General features: G+C 40.5%; 1 protein-coding gene across 1 annotated transcript in view; it reads left to right on the forward strand.

The window, feature by feature from the left end:
• Positions 1-430: 430 nt before the first annotated feature.
• The window catches only part of LOC124612830, a 51,440-nt gene continuing 33,537 nt past the window's right edge, over positions 431-18,333 (forward strand). The window contains exon 1 of the mRNA XM_047141256.1: positions 431-547. Coding sequence (XP_046997212.1) covers positions 478-547 — 70 coding nt within the window. The 5' untranslated portion in view covers positions 431-477. The remainder of the gene's footprint in view (positions 548-18,333) is intronic.

The following is an 18,333-nucleotide window of genomic DNA, read 5'->3' on the forward strand; positions in this document are numbered from 1 at the left end:
GAAGGGATAAGCCAGATGGCGATGTGGTTGGCCCGCTAGATGGCGCTGCCATAGGTCAAACAGATATCAACTGCATTTTTTAAAATAGGAACCCCCATTTTTTATTACATATTCGTGTAGTAGGTAAAGAAATATGAATGTTTCAGTTGGACCACTTTTTTCTACACTGTGTGCATACAATGCATACATAATTTTATGAAATGAATATGAGGGCAACGAAATATAAACTTTTAATACTGTCGTGGACAGTGAAGAATCTCAGACGATCGCAGCTGCTGATTTGTGTTGCATTGTACATTGGTCATTCGCAGAAGAATGAGTCACGTGTTTTTACTGCGTAATTTGTAGCAAAGCTACTTACCCGCTACCTTATCTTCAAGTTCCTGGCATGCCGCCAACGGCCTACTGGCCTGTAGAAAATATACGGGCAGACAGTTCTCATCCGTTGGAGTGACGGGACGCTCCTAAACCTTCGAGATGACTCGTAACACCTCCGCCCTCCATTTATCGGCTGCGCTGCTGGTGGTCGTTGCCATCGTGCGCCCAGGTGAGTGACGGCCTGCTACGCACTTTGTTCCGTTGTCAATTTCAGTTCACAAACCATCTGCTACTGATTGTAAACAAAACGTTGGTAGACATGGTATCCTATTTTGCCCAAACACGGACGGTGGAAGAAAAGTAAGCAAGGTATCGCTCTCAGAGGTCTGAATCGATTACTTTCTTTTTTGATTTCGAGACATTATACAGTAGTGGGACGAATAAAGTAGCAAAATTTTATTTGCCTAGCGTGGATAAACAGGAAAACACTATACAATGTACCAAGTTATGGTTGTTCACTACGATATCTTCTCAAAAGCCATGAGCAAATACTTTCTCCGTCCTTTCTGAAATCTTGCCAGTATTCTTTCTCTGGTTGCCTCTTGGCAGACGGCAAAAGAGTCTAAAATTTTTTGTACTGACGCTACTTTGCCGTAATAGTCCACAGGGTGAGAAGTGCGGTAGGGTAAACATAAATAAGTTTTCTTGCTCTTTTTCTTCTTCTTCTGCCTTTCACAGATTATCCCTCCGACCTGTTCTGACCCCAGTTCCATCTTTTAAATGGGCGTCCTGTGTCGATATTTATTTTGGATCTGTATTGTACGACCATCTTTGAAATCCATGTTTGTTCCATTCGTTCCACACCTTCCTTCCAGGTAAAAATATTTAGTCCTGTCTGATGATCCTATTAGAAATCCTGTTCATCTCATCTTCGTTGGAAGTAATCTAGCTCCTTGGGTACGTGAGTTGGAGTGTAATAGTGGCAATTTTTTTTGCAACTTATACAAAAATAGATGCACGTTTCATAGTTCTAATGTACTCCAAATGAATCGCTATCATTGTATATAACCTGGTGCTAGCGTTGTGGAATTTGTAGGACACCCTCACTGTTGCCCGTAGAGTCTCTGTTGACAGTAGTAGTCTGTCAGCCTATGTTACACACACACCTAGTTACACTAGTATCCTATGACCCTCTGTGCAGTTGGATATCTGATGATGGAAATAAATACGAAACGCGTCAAGTCAGCAGTTTAAGTAAAAAGTCATTTTTACCGGCTGTATGACTTATTTGAAGCGACAGATTGAGCTCAGTACAGTACTATGCTACAGTAATTATAACCATGATCGCCTGTGTATCGACTGCGACTGAAAATGGAGAATACCGAGTTTCGTGATGTTATTAAACATTTTCATTGGGAGGGTTGGATTGCTGCATAAACCAAAACAGAACTGAATAAGTTCACGTGGTCTCTGCATAATCTCTGAAGAATGTTTACTTTTGGATTAATGAATTTAATCTGACAAGCACCGAAAACAAAGCGCGCTTCGGCCGTCCAGTTGAGGTCGCCACAAAAGAAACCATTGACAAAATCCGTAATATGGTAATATAAGACCGCCAGACAGAAATTCGTAAGACTGCTGAGGCTGTAGGCATTTCAACTGAGAGAGTGCGTGGTATTTTGCACGGTGAATTAGCGACGTAGAAGGTGGGTATGAGGTGGATGCCGCGATTGCTCACAGTCGACTAAAAGCGCGTCACACACATTTCATCACTGCGGCTGGCGATGATTAGTCGGAAACCGCAATACTTTTTGCACCTATTTGTGACTGTTGATGAAACCTGGATGTATCATTACACACCAGAGTAATACGGCAGTCACAACAATGGACAAGGGCCTGGTGTAAGAGCACTGGAGAAGGCAAAGACCATTTTGTCAGCTGGTAAGATGATGGTCATTGCTCTTCTAGGAGTCCCATGAAATAATTCTCGTAGGTTAATTGGAAAAAGGCAGGAACATAAATAGACCCTATTACTGAGACGGGTGTTACGATTAATCAAGGAAAACCCCCAGTTGGGGAACGAGGCAAAATTAGTTGGTTTCTGTCGAGTTGCAATTTACAACTTCTTTATTGATTACTTCAACCAGTAAGAGTCATTTCTTTACCACTTGACCAAGAACAAATCAAAAAAGCTAGCAGGCATTAGTGCCTTTTCAAAACAATCCGATCCGTTACAGCCATGCGAATAAGATGCCTGTCATCTCGACTGCTAGTGATACGAGGCCGTTGGGATCCAGCACGGCGTTCCGTATTACCCTCTTGACCCAACCGATTCCATATTCTGCTAACAGTCATTGGATCTCAACCAACGCGAGCAGCAATGTCGCGATACGATAAAGCGCAATCGTGATAGGCTACAATCCGACCTTTATCACAGTCGGAAACGTGATTGTACGCATTTCTCCTCCTTATACGAGGCATCACAACAACGTGTCACCAGGCAACGCCGGTCAACTGCCGTTTGTGCATGAGAAATCGGTTGGAAACTTTCCTCATGCCAGCACGTTGTATGTGTCGCCACCAGCGCCAACCTTGTGTGAATGCTCTGAAAAGCTAATCGTTTGCATATCACAGCATCTTCTTCCTATCGGTTAAATTTCGCGTCTGTAGCACGTCACCTTAGTGATGTAGCAGTTTTAATGGCCAGTGGTGTAGAAACAAAATTTATAACGTCTGGGTTAATGTGAGAGTTCCATTGACCGGCTGCCGGCCGTTGCCTCCCAGAGCTTCTGTAAGCAGCTGTCTATTTGGCTATCACGGTGTGCGGCCAGCCCTGCTACGACAACACTTGCTACGTGCCAACTGCGATGCACAGCTCCCCACCTAATCTCCAGTCTCTACTGGCGCATTTCTGGACAATCGGCAGCCTTCGGCAGAATTCCCCTGCATGCCCGCCGGCCGCAGCTCGGCAGGGTTTCTTTGCGCAGCTGGTTTTCTTCCGCGTTGACTGTGACGCACTGCTCGGCTCCTACGCTCAACGGGCGCGGCGGTCAGCTGCCGCCGCACAGAGATAAAGAGGCCTGCGCTCGCTGGCTCAGCCATGACCTCAGAGAACACGCCGCCCGCATCCACGCGATTCATTGCAAGAGCGTTACGCGATCTGGACGAAGCACGATATTCAAGCGCCAAACGACAACGGAAGAGATCATCTCGGCGACTTCTTCTCTTTCACAATACGGGTCATTGTGAACGTCAGTCTCTTAAAACAGTTGCCCACCGGTTATGACGTTCCACTCGCGTATCTCGTCCTGTATAACCCACTACCTTCACGTCCTTCGCGAATCCATCAATCCATGTGGTTCTCGGGTCACTCCGACTCTGTGACTCCTTTTAGCTACTTTCGTATCACGCATCTGTTCCACAAGCTTCATCCACCTGAAATAAGTTGATTCCACTATTCTCCTGTTCCAGTGTGTAAGGGCAAAGTATGCAAGAATCGTTAGAAATTAAGTATGTGGTTGTCCACAGGAATTTAGAAGTAACAAATCACCATTAATAGGTAAAAGCTTGATATGAATACATTCGACATCCGGTTTCCTAAGGATGTGCCAGAGGATGGCGTACATCCCACCACCCACTTGGTCGAGCTATTGTGGTCGATCAAAATCAGAAAAAATGAAAGTATAGTACTGATGGCTAGGAGTCCCCAGGTGGGCAAGGTTGGCCGCCAAGTTGCAGGTCTTTTCAGCTGACGCCACACTGGATGACTTGCGTGTCGATGAAATGATGATGGGGACAACTCAACACTCACTCCCAGGCAGAGAAAATCTCCGACCCCGCCACGAATGAAACCCGGGCCTACTGCGAGGCGATCAGAAGTGCTGACCACTCATCTAAGGGGTCGAACCGAATTTAGGATAAGACCAGGAAGGTGAGGTGCGTGTTATCTGAACAGGAAACAGAGGTATCGTAGCCTCTTCACTATTAAGACCAAAAGAAAATGCTTTCGTTTGGCTGTAACTGTGGGTTTCTTTGACTGCTCTAGAGGATGGCTCATCAGACCAGAACACGTGACATATTCGTTCACTATTTATCATAAATGAATAAAAGATCAACTTGACTTTGACATACTTCTTCGCGACATGATTGCTGTATAATTTAAAAGTTTCATTGACTAGCAAAGCATTACTTGACACGCTAATTAACAAACTGCTCCCTTGAGGTACAATGTTCCAAACTTACTAAAGTACAAAGTGTGCATCAGAAATTTTGATCCTACACTCTGGTGCTAACTCTTTCCGATGACGTCGCGAACTGGGGTGAGCTCTTGTATACCTGACACTATATTGACCTCAGCATGAGACTGGTGCTGCGCTGAGAGGGAGGTATTGCTATAACATTATGTGTTTGTGGTATATCTAAACTCTTAAAATTTTCTTTTCTCTAAAATTGTCGAATAGTGGTACTATATTTTCTGTATACAACAGATCAACATTTTCTCCATAGTTTCTAATATGTGTTTGATTCCATTATAGATATTGTTGTGGTTCCCTGGGAAATGATGTAGCTCTCTTTCTGCAATATGTATACTGAACTAACAGTAATTGTTACAAAAAGAAAAAAAAACAGCTTTTACTGTACCTGTAAACAGTTCTCTGCTACACAGCACACTCTAAAGAGCCATGATGATAACACAACTAGTCACATATCATGACATCATATGTATTCTTGTAGCTGTAATGCAACTGGATTGCACTGTTGCACTGTATCATTATTAGTGTTATATATCTAGATGCAATTTTTAGTATAGTATAAAAGTAGTGTGCTTTAGTATCTAAGCATTTTAGTGTCTAAGTTTGTTGGTATTAATACAAGTAGTTGCTTTCTTAGTACACAGACAATTTCGAGAGCGCTATTGTTAGTTCTACAAATATTTCTATTGGTATAACTGAACTTAGGTAACAGACGTATAGTTTTCTTCAGTAACTGTAAAATTTTATCGTGAGTGAAAAGTGTGGGCTCTGTCGTAGGTTTGTGAGTAGTGGATTACGGTCTGGAGTTTGTTCAAAGTATTTTCGTTGGGAGGAATCTAGTCGGGAAGCCAGTGGGCATTCTAGCGAGATCCTCTCCTGGGAATGCAGAATCTGTAGTTGAAATAAGTTGATAGAGGAGAAGGAATGTAAAATCTGTGTCATTCAGGTGCAGTTACAACGCACAAAGGAGGAACTAGATAGGTTGAGGAGGGCCAAGTGTGGTGGGGAATGGGAACTGGCAGTTAACAAGAAGGATGCTAGGAGGAGGAGGTATTCAGACAGTTATACTTTGCGCACATGCGATAGATGTGACCAACTGTCAGAGTTGAGTGGAGAGGAGCCTCTTGTGGTTGTAGATGTAGGGAACATCCAGCAGTCCTCGGCAGTTAGGAGGCTTAGGTTAGTTGCAAAGTCAAACAGAAAAAAGAAGGTTCTGCTGCTAGGTAGTTTGCACGGTAGAGGTGTGGGCCAGCAGCTGCAGGAAGTGTTGGGGAGTGTGTACCAGGTCACCAGCATTGTGAAGCCTATTGTAGGGTTCGCTCAGGTGACTGACAGCATAGGGGAGTTATGTAGGAATTTTACAAAGGAGGATCAGGTAGTGATAGTGGGTGGAGGAGGGAGCAGTCTTGATAGGGACGTGGAATATGATGTAGGTGGTGACCTGGTAAAGATAGCTACTCAAACTGGTGGCACTAATGTGCATTTCGTGCAACTGATTCAGCGTCATGATCGACCTCACCTTAATGTGGCTGTTAGGCGCGTTAACATGGGGCTGGAGTGGGCACTGATGGCAGGGGGCACGGATCACATTTCAGTGGTGCCAGTTTGGTCTGTCAGCAGATAAGGTTTCAGTAGGCTTTGCCTGCACCCCAATAGATATTGGAAGGGGATGCTGGCAAACCTTATAGGTGGCAGTGTACTGCGTGGTGGTGGGATCACTCATGGAAAAACTCCTGTAGTAGTTGGTGTTAGAGGTGCAACTTTTTTAGAGTGAAGTCAGCTGATGGGTATACCTGCTTAAACGAAGTCCCTCTAAGTAACAGTTCACCTTCAGAAGATGTAATGTTTCCAAGTAGAGAAGGAATTAGCATACTTCATCAAAATATGAGGGGTATTAGACATAAAGTTAGTGAACTGCTTAAAGACGTTGACTCTGAAATTACTGGTATATCAGAGCACCATTTACATAATTTGACAATTCAGAGGCTTTCATTACCAGCACACAGATTAGCTGGATGTTTTTCAAGGAGTTCTTTGCGGGATGGGGGAGTGGCTATATACGTAAAAAACAGTATTCGATATGAGTCCGTAGACGTATCACGGCACTGCACTGAACAGATATTTGAATGTTGTGGAGGGGCAGTTGAATTTAGTGAAACTAAACTTCTAATTGTTGTTGTTTTTAAATCCCCTAACTCTTCAGAGCATTTCTGCTCAAGCTAGAGAGGGCTCTTGATTCACTTTGTAGAAAGTACCGGAAGTTAGTTATATGTGGTGACTTCAATATTAATTTCGTGTATGATGGAACAACAAAAATGATGTTGATATACCTTCTAAATTTATATGATCTGATGCAGACTGTGTTTTTTTTTTTCAACTAGTGTGCAGGGGAACAGTAGCACAGCCATAGACAATATCTTTTTTCATTCCTCATTACTAGATGGACATTCTGTTAGTAAAAGCGTGAATGGCCTTTCAGACCATGATGTACAAGTTTCAACACTAAAAAGCTTTTGTACTCAAACAAACGTCACATGTAATTACAGACTATGTAGGAAAGTTAATCCAACAGCAATAGAGAGTTTCTTAAACCTTGTCAAGGAACATTAGTGGCATGGTGTTTATAGCACCGATTACATAGATAAATATAATGCTTTTCTTAACACATTTCTCATGCTCTTTTAGATTTGCTTTCCATTAGAACGTTCTAAACGTGGTATTAGCAGTAATAGACAGCCTGGGTGGCTGACTAGTGGAATAAGGATATCATGTAGAACAAAGTGGGTATTATATCAAAATGTTACAAGTGGTCACAATAAAGCTGCAAACGGTATTGTAAGGTGCTTAAGTATGTGGTATGCAAAGACAACAGTTAATTCACAGGATAAAAATAAAACCATATGGTCAGCTATGAAGGAAATGTCTTGTCAGCAGCACAAGGTCAACAATATAAAGTTAGTTTGCATTAAAAATATTTCTGTTACTGTTAAATCAGATATATGTACAGTATTAAACAATCATTTTCTGTGCATTGCTAGTGAAGTAAAAAAAAATATTCTACATGGAGTAATATAACTCTGTTGGCAAATGCCTTTCTGAGATTTATGTCTGAAATACTCCTCTGTGATACAGACAAGGGGTAGATTGAGTCAATACTTAAATCACTGAAGACTAAGGATTCTCATGGTTATGATGGAGTGCCTAGCAGAATATTAAAGTACTGTGATGCAATGGTTGGCCCTATATTTAGCCGTATTTGTAATTTTTCCTTTAGGAATGGTAAGTTTCCTGAACGATGAAAGTATTCAGTAGTAAAGCCGCTTTATGAAAAGGGAGAAAGGGATAATGTAGACGATTTTAGACCTATCTTTATGCAATCTGTGCTTGCTAAAGCTAATGAAAAGGTTGTGTATGTAAGGATAATTGATCACACGATTTGCTATCTAATGTACAGTTTGGCTTTAGAAGTCGCTTAACAACTGAAAATGCGATATTTTCTTTTCTCTGTGAGGTACTGGCGGGTTAAACAAAAGGTTTCGAACGCTAGGCATATTTTTTTTAATTTAACTAAGGCGTTTGCTTCTGTTGATCAGAAAATATTGCTCCAGAAGTTGGATCATTACGGAATTCAGGGAGTAGCTCACAATTGGTTCTCCTCTTACTTTAGCAACAGACAGCAAAAGGTCATTATTCACAATGTTGAGAATGGCTCTGATTTGGGGTCTGAGTGGGGTACGGTCAAGTGGGGGGTGCCCCAGGGATCAGTGTTGGGACCACTCCTGTTCCTTATTTATGTAAATGATATGCCCACTAGTATTACGAGTAACTCTAAAATATTTCTGGTTGCTGATGACACTAGCTTGGTAGTTAAGGATGTTATGTGCAACATTGGCTCAGCCTCAAATAGTGCAGTACATGACCTAAGTTCATGGCTTGTAGAAAAGAAACTAACGCAAAATCATAGTAAGTCTCAGGTTTTACAGTTCGTAAAACACAATTCAACAAAACCTTATGTTTTCATTTCATAGAATGTGCATAAGATTAGTGGGACTGAAAAGTTCAAATTTCCAGGTGTTCAGATAGATAGTAAACTGTCGTGGAATGCCCACATTCAGGATCTTATTCCAACACTTAATGATGTTATTTTTACTACTCGAACAGTATCTCATATGAGTGATCGTTCGACACAAAAAAGCCTACTTTGCTTATTTTCATTCTCTTATGTCGTATGGAATTATATTCTGGGGTAACTCTCCTCATACTAAATGCATATTATTGGCTCAGAAAGGGGTGATTCGGGCAATAAATGTTGTAAGTTCACGAACCCCTGTTCACGAGTCTTGGTATTTTGACATTGGCCACTCAAGATATGTATTCCTTACTGTCATTTCTTGTTAACAATATTAGCTTATTCCCAAGAATAAGCAACTTTTACTCAGTTAATTCTCGACAGAAATCAAACCTGCATCTGGATAGAGAAACTGTGCATACGGGTGTACAGTATATTGCTGCATCCATTTTCAATAAGCTACCATTCGAATTAGAAATCTTTGCAGTAATCCACGCACATTCAAAACGAAACTGAAGAGTTTCCTTATTGGTTACTCCTTCTATTCTGTCAAGGAGTTCCTTGAAAAATTAAGCTGATTCTTGTGGTATTGTTGAGTGCTTATGGATTGACTTTTTTCGGGTTCATTAACATTTTATTTTTATCTCTTATTACCTTCATGTTGTAATTTCATGTACTGACACGTTCCATGACCTTGGAGATTTGTTCCTCAATTTGATTCTACGGAACTTGAAGTGTAAATAAATAAATAAATAAATAAAAGTTGTGAAAAATTATTTTCTAAAGGTCTGCCCTGGCCATTTTTTTTAGCTTCCTTTAACTTATCTACTGGTCTTTTTCTGTCAAAAAACGTGATGTATAAGGGTGTAGTACTCAAATAATTCCAGTATCTGCACCAACATTGTTTGCGTGGAGTAATATTTATTTGAAGAAGCGACTTAAACAGTAACAAGAAAGTAGGCAAAATTCATACTTCTGGTTTTCCAGTACTTCACTGTTCCAATGCCTCTATAGGCTGGCGACCGTTAGCACATATTTTAAACCACTAAATGATCTTTGAACTGAGTTGTCCTTGCTTCAATATAATACTATTCATCCTGCGTTTCTTTCTAACCGCTGGGTGATATCTTAAGAAAGGAATTGAATACTCTGATTTACTTATCCATTAGAAACAACACACGGTCAAATCCTATAAGGAGGGTAACTCTTCTGATAAGCTTTTCCTATTAACAGACTATCCTTCCATAGTGTAGTTTATTTAGAAACTAATCTAAATTTAGTAAAACGATTACATGTAGCAACATAGTGACAGGGTTTTCTGTTATTTATTTAAAAGCGCACTAAATTAACAATAGTAGTGGTAGGGTTATATGGTGTTCAGGAGTCCCTTCCACTGGTAGTTGCAGAATTCACCAAGTCCTCGGGAATGTCTGTGGTATCGATTCACGTTGGCAAATTTGGCGTGGCACTGCGATCTCTGGACGATACGACATTCACCTCACACACTGGTCACGTCTTGGCACCACACATAACTTTTCTCCCATGCCTTCAATAGGTTGTTGAAGACACTGCTAGCCGAAGTTTGGGCTTTCTGCGACCCTACCTGACGCGTAGACCATGGAAAGGGTACTACTACAGACAGTAATACGGAATGTGAAAGAAAATTCTACATTGTCGTTCACCTGGCAATGAATTACTCCTGTTAGCAATCCAAACGGAAGGTGGCCTGTATAACCCATTCACTTTACGTGGAAGAGGTGATGACATTGTCTAGAGGTTTTCATATGTTTATGTTGTTTTTGCTAATGGTCAGAAATACTCACCTCTTTCAAGGTGTAATTTACAATCGAGATTTCAAAAAATCATAGGTATAACAAAAAAATACTTCAATTTGGCGTGACTGGACTGAATAGCTGTCGCTGTGCTCCTGAGGTGGCGTACATGGTCCACGGAGATCCATGGTATTGGACCTGCACTGAAGTGGCAGTGTATCTCACAGCAGCAGGATATCACGAATGACAGTTGTGGTTAAGCGTCTGGTTGGTTGGTTGACATAGGGTATGGGACCAAACATCGGGGATCGGCATCTGCCTGAAGCGATTTAGAGAAATCACGGAAAACCTAAATCAGTGTGGCCGGACGCGTTTTTGAACCGTCGTCCCCGCGAATGTGAGTCCAATGTCCTAACCACTGCGTCACCTCGCTCGGTGGTTAAGCGCCTGCAACAGCCATTAGAGGATGTGTAGAAAGCTTGTGATACAACAGGGTGGACTTATTTACTGAAACAATAATACCAATTTAAAGGAAGGGAGATAATTTAGAGAGAAACTTTCGCACACCTCTTTACAAATATTTCAGTTTTTACTAAGAAAACGCATGTCATTTAAAATATCTTTAGTAAGTTAATGACATTGAACTGATTAGGCAGAAGAGTAATGCTCATTTTCATGTTACAAAACTGCTGAAGATCTAATAAAAAATTGTAAAACAATTTAAAGCGGTTAACCTGAAAACTGAAATTATGTTACATTATATTATGTATTTCATGTTTTCTGCTTTCGGTGGGTTAGGCAGAATAAATATGCATTGATTGATGTGGGAAGAGCACTATGATAGATTTCATATTTTGAAACAAACTTAAAATAACCGCTAAAATAAAATGTAACTTCCAGTTTTGTCACAAGAGTTTCTTATAATGAAAAGCTTGATTGATGTGCGAATAAATTTTTTGTATTGAAACTGCAGCGTAAACCACATTCAGCAATATAGAATTTTGGATATTTTACTCACCTACACATCAGGTAGCTAAGCAGTATTAAAATGAACAAATGAAATCAAGAGTAAATGAAAATAAGGAATGATAAAAGATACTTCAGTTCACTGAGCTGAGAGCTATGACAGGGTCAAGATCCTATTTGTTTTAACACATAATTTCCAAAGTCGTGATTGTGACATTGGATTCTAAGAAAAGTTTGTGAACAATGTGGAATGCTGTTAGTTAAGCCTGTGTTACAGATCATTTTTAGCAGTTGTTCAGAATAATTCATAATTATCCACAATGAGGCTAGGATGGCCTCATCAGTATTTTCGCCGGCCGCTATGGCAGAGCGGTTCTAGGCGCTTCAGACCGAAACCGCGCTGCTGCTACGGTCGCAGGTCCGAATCCTGCCTCGGGTATGGATGTGTGTCGTGTGCTTAGGTTAGTTAGGTTTACGTAATTCTAAGCCTAGGGGACTGATGACCTCAGACGTTAAGTCCCATAGTGCTTGGAGTCATTTGATTTGAGACATTAAGTATCATAGTGCTTGGAGTCATTTGATTTGATTAGTATTTTCTCTGGCGAGACAAACGGAAACTATGGAAAAATTTGCATGAACACTGAGACCTATACTACTTTCTGGTTTCAAAGTAATCACACGTCCTTTTTTTCTCCCTTTTTCACTATCTCCTGTTTCCTACCTAAGGCAATTACAATAATAGCTCATTTTGCGACGTTCCCTATCGATTTTCTGCTGAGTAGTTGCTCTGAACCAGCAGTCCATACAAGCTAACCAATTGTGATTTAATAAATGAAAAGCACCAGTTTGCTTTTGTCCTACAATATTACTTTTATTGTTAACCGGTTTGTGGCTTACTAGGTCATCTTCAGACATTCACTGAGTATATCACCAAAGAAGTTAAATGTTAGCAAACAACATTGGAAGAGAAGTAACACATCTAGACTGAAGTAGAAACATACAGTAAGTAACATCTTTGCAATGAAAAAGTAAAAACTGAACAGGACATAAATAACAATAGAGTAGACAGGAAAACCTTTAGCACAAAATGGGAATAGCATGCCTACATAGCAATTTCTATTAATAAACAAAACTAATAAAATAAAATTAAATTAGTACTAGACAAGGCTGCATCAGGAGGAGTGATACACAACCAATTAAAAGAGACAGTTATCAGTGTAACTACAGAATACATAAGGAACTTGAGCAATATCAATAAGATAAACAGAAATAAATAAATGTAGGAAAATGGAGATGTTTGAGGGAACCTACAGTTTGAGAGTGTGGTGGTACTGCATTCTAACATTAACATTATAATCAAAGAGGTGGATGAGTAACAATTTTCATTAAATAAATGAGCAAAATAAAATATGAACAGTATTTGCTCACGCCATTGGTAAGTGGACGATACACAGGCCTGTTTAAAAGAAAAAAGCTCGATATTGTCATGGGGGAGAGCTGCAAACGTCTGATTTCATGCCCAGGAGCTAACTCCCTGCAAATACACTGATGCACCAAAGAAACTGGCAAAGTCAGGACATCAACAAGTATCAGCGCGCAAATCATTCAACGAAACATCATCGATGAGGGCTTTCGGAACCGAAGGCCCACTCATGTACCCATGACGACTGCACGACACAAACCTTTACGCCTTTCCTGGGCCCGTCAACACCGACATTGGGCTGTTGATGTTGCCTGGTCTGACGAGTCTCGTAGCAAATTGTATTGAGTGGATGGACGCGTACGGGTATGGAGAAAACCTCATGATCCATGGACCTGCATGTGAACAGGAGACTGTTCATGCTGGTGAAGGCTCTGTAATGGCGTGGTGTGCGTGCATTTGGAGTGTTATGGGACCCCTGATACGTTCATATAGGACTCTGACAGGTGACATATACGTAAGTATCCTGTATGATCACCTGCATCCATTTATGTCTATTGTGCATTCCAAAGGACTTGGGTAATTTCTGCAGGGCAGTGCGACATCCCACACGTCCAGAATTCCTACAGAGTGGCTCCAGGAACACTGTTGTGAATTTAAGCACTTCCGCTGGCCCCCAGACTCCCCACTCATGAACATTATTGAGCACATCTGGGATGTATTCTTGCAACGTGCTGTTCAGAAGAGATCTCCACCCATTCGCCATCTTACGGATTTATAGACAACCCCGGGAGGATTCACGGTGACAGTTTCCTCCAGCACTAATTCAGACATTTGTCGAGTCCATGCCACATCGTTGTGCGACACTTCTGCCTGCTTGTGGGGACTCTACACGATATTAGGTAGGGGTACCAGTTACTTTGGCTCTTCAGCGTAATAATCTGTAGTGTATGCATTGGACAGAATTGCGAATAAGTAATACACACAGAAATATAAAATAAAAGAAATGAATAATTTAATAAAAAGGGTTCTGTTATAATGTCTGTTGTTACAATGCATTACAGAAAATTATGTTGTATTATGTTTATTTAAGAAACTATATCTCAAATAAATGGAAAGTGGTATTACAATATCCAATTAAAGTAGAAACAGAAAAAATCTAATCAAACGCAGTAAAGTTGCTTTAAGAGCATTACAAGAATGATAGCAGCATCCCTAAGCCAAATAGTCATCCAAGATGAACGTAAACTAATTCCATTTCGTGACCACAACATACGAAATATTCACCAGTTCAAAATACTTCAGAGTTCAGTACGATGCTTCGCAAATTAACACACGTTAGATGATGAGTAGAAACACATAATCCATCTACTTTCAGTTCCATAATCCAACCGGAAAAAGTTAGAATATTGTATCAGCCGTTCACCACACAGAGTCTATCACCAAATGATAAAATACCAAATGATACCACAGAGGAACTCCACATAAAATCTTCTTCAAGATCTAAACGAAAATTGTGCAGAATCACTACCGTCTGCTCTTCACTCAAAAAGTGTCCATCTTCACTTGACTCCAGTGGTGTTCCATCACTGTCTGCTTTTCCATTGGCTGAAGGCCATCCCCGCCAAAACCCCGTCGTTCTTAAGTTCCACAAACATAATCTGACTCAACTTGACTACTTCCCACATTAAAGAAATACAATATTTTGGTGCCAGTAGATGCGTCTAAATTATTTGGGATCGCTGATTTGCTTTATTATTATCGAATTTCTAAGTGCTCTATTAAGCCATCTTTCATATTGCGTGACACTCATTCATTGCTCGTGCATAGTCTCTTCTTTCAAGTGACCGACTACTGTCCAAATTCCCCATACAGTGATTTACCTACATCCATCCATACTATGCTGACAGCCATTGTACACAGGTCAACCAATGTTCGGTCAGGCTGGCCCTACCAAACCCTGTGCCTCCCAGCTAAGAGTACGGTCATACAAAAAAATTCATCTCCTTACCTCCTACCAATATTAGACAGCAAAGTAAATCGCCTATATATGCTTAACGTTACAATTTCCTACGATGCTCAATCGTAATTTCGTCTTCAGTTGTTCTGAGATTTGTCTGCTAAATGCAGCAACCATAGAACGCTGTTGTGTCACCCATAATAGTTACACAAATATAATAAGAGAATAACAAGCTTACAACAAAGTATAGTTCTTTCATTGCAACAAATGTACATGAAATTTATCGTATGTACTACATTCCAGTTGGAATACCTGCAGTTTTGCAGCAGCTCACGTTGTGACTTGATCTTAAGGCATAGGACTTCTAACAAAATGCGCAATAAGAGGCATATGGATAACTGAGTCTTACCTGCTAGGTATGTGGTAATGGTTGAAGCTACACATTCCATGTGCATGTGATCTGTATTCACGATAACCACCGACTGGTTGGGGTGCAGGACAACTTCTTTAGGCGAGTTTAGGAATCACTTACAATAGCCCTTCTTGTACTTGTTTCCCACGATTGTTACTAGTAAGAGATTGGATATGAGTGTATAAACAGAGTCAGTGTGTGTTCTGTGAAATGTAGTATTGTTAGTGCCAGTCGCCAGTAAGAGTGAAAACTGAGTTGTTCAATTTCATCAGCTATTAACCGATCTGTTGGCTGGAGCAGATGGGTATTAGTAAGTTTGGGCAGCACTGACCATTTATCCTGGTGATGGAGCTCAAATGGAAAATCAGGCAGGTAAAGAAAAAAGGGACTGTGTGGTTATACCGAAAGTATGTTCCAGCCGAGTTGGAAGATTAACAGTAGGTGTCAATATATCACACTGTGGACTATTAAACAATAGACCATTCTCGGTTACGATGAAGTGGTAAGACTTAATAAGAAGAGTATGGTCATAGCAAATCACGGTCGTGGTTAGTGGTGTAAGTATGGTGTACGGCTGACTATTGCTGACGAAGATAAATACTGGACCTTGCGCTGTAGTTACTACCAGGGAGCATGGCAGTTTGTAAATTACGACTAACTGGAGAGCAATTTCACAGCTATGGGTTCCGATCTCAAAAAACATATCAGGAAAAAGGTATTTCTTAGCATGAAAGCAGCACTGGAGGTACTTCAACAATGTTGAGTGCGTCTGACGATCATTACTAATGATTAAAAAATCATGAGTTTGACAACCGGTGTGTTTACAAAGGATTTTCTATGCTACGGTGAACGTGTTCAACTAGAAACATTCAAAGGCACTTGCAACAAGTGATGGGTAAACGCATTCTTACACTGTGTTTATTATTATGCAGAGACAGTTACTGAATAACTGTGACGTGATAGTGGAGCAAGAGATTCTCTAACTCGATAAAGCATTTGCAACGGAGCTGTTAGTTGAGTAGTAATATTACTTAAGACGTTTAGAAATACTTCGACAGACATCAGACTAGGGTGAGTTTATGTTGCAGTCCTAATTAATTGACATGTATCTGAGACGCAAGTGTGTTATAGAGAATAATTTGTACAGCTTTAGTTATTCCCAATATGGCGGCGATACTGACTGACTTCCCATGCGCCAGCTACGGACTACTGTCAACAAAGGTTTTGAACCCCTCTGCCTGTTCCATTTATGCAATGGCTACTGTCCCGATGTGTTGGCTATTGACAAGCAAATTGTCCTCGAGATGAGTTATTGAATTGTTTTGTTGTTAAGAACTCCCTGGGTGTTCTCTACGAGTCACATCGCACAGTGACCGTCGTTATTCTATCGTTCGGAGTCAGTGAGGTCAAGTGTTCCCAAAAATATCTTCAGTACAGCTTCTCCGACAGTGAACCATGTCCACTTGGGTCAACGACACAGAACGGCTAATGCCGTTACTGCCCTCAGTGAAAGTGAAGAAGAATTGGCTCTGAGCACTATGGGACTTAACTGCTGTGCTCATCAGTCCCCCAGAACTTAGAACTACTTAAACCTAACTAACCTAAGGACATCACTCACATCCAGTCCCTGACAGAGCTACCCGATTCTGATTGAAAATAATGGTAAGCACTGGCGGCTGCGAAGCATCACATATGTATTAGAACCGTACTCGATATTGAGGAATTACATGACATGAACGACCACAGAACTATGGATGACTGTCCGGAGATAGGTAAATGTACTGCGTGGTGGTGCATTAGGACTTCGGGGTTAGCGTGGAAAAAGATGGCTACCTGCTCATTTCTCAGTGACTTCCTCTAAAACAGACAATATTGAGTGTTTATTTTCGGTTTATTTTCAGGGACTGTTTATGATGGTTAGCATCTGATTATCTTTACCTCTGAAATTTCAAATAAGGCCATAAAGTAATTGTAAAATGCAGCAAGTGGCCCAGAGGCAAAGGGTGGCACACAATTAAGGCATCTTAATAACCACATTCCAGAAAATGAACGGAAAACCTATTTTCAATCTATTACAGAAGATAAGAGATGCGGCGGACTCATGAAATATTGACTGATTCCAGCTCTAAATACTAAAAAACTCGTTCGAATCCTGCCTCGGGCATGGGTGTGTGTGATGTCCTTCGGTTAGTTAGGTTTAAGTAGTTATAAGTTCTAGGGGACTGATGACCTCAGAAGTTAAGTCCCATACTGCTCAGAGCCATTTGAATTTGAACAAAATGTACTACCTAGGTGCAGAGGGAGCAAGAAATGCTTCAGTCCCGATGGGGAATCCTTCGAACTGGTACTGCTTGAACTCAGGTACAAATACTTTCAGTGTGTATCGGTGGAAAAGATGTGATAAGAAAAATGGTTCTGCCAGAATGTATCAATGTAAGGCATTCTTTGCCGGCAGAAGAAAGAAACAAAGGACAGTATGAATATTACAGAGTCACAGTAAACGGACAAGCAAAAACTGAACTGCACAGCGGGTGTTTTCAATAGCCTACTGATAGTAAATAATAATCTTTTAATTACAGCTGCAACAAAATTTCGGGAAGGATTGTAATAATATAATTTTTTTTACAATATCAACTTTATTTGTCGATTTCGTGTTTTACTTACGAGCACCAGAATAATAATTATCATAAAAACAATGAAAATAGAAAACTATTTTCGCTTCTTGCACAGCTTATGAAGGACGATTGTTCACACGAACAACCTCTTTTTAATAGATCTGTTGGAAAATGTACATCGTTAATATTCGTGAAAACTTCTCTTCAGTAAAAATTGGCGGTGGCAGTTGATGATGCACTGTTGATTGTATTTTTATACAGTCTTTAGGGAAATTTATTTCTCAATTATTTTCAGTTAGATAAGCGCAATTTTGTGCACCCTTTATTCGATTTTTTACCTTTTTTTACCTGTCTGTAAATATAGACGTTGCAGCACTAAACAAGAGGAGTAAATTTTGGAGTTATCACTTTAATTTTACATGTGGCTGATATATCATCATCCTGAAAGATTTCTTCAAATAATTCCGACTTTGCCTGCCCATCCCTAGACTGAATAATTAATACAAACTTTTCTTTTCCTACATAAGACTATAAACACGTTTCAGGAA

This window comes from Schistocerca americana, chromosome 4 (assembly GCF_021461395.2).
Source record: "Schistocerca americana isolate TAMUIC-IGC-003095 chromosome 4, iqSchAmer2.1, whole genome shotgun sequence".
Lineage (NCBI taxonomy): Eukaryota > Metazoa > Arthropoda > Insecta > Orthoptera > Acrididae > Schistocerca > Schistocerca americana.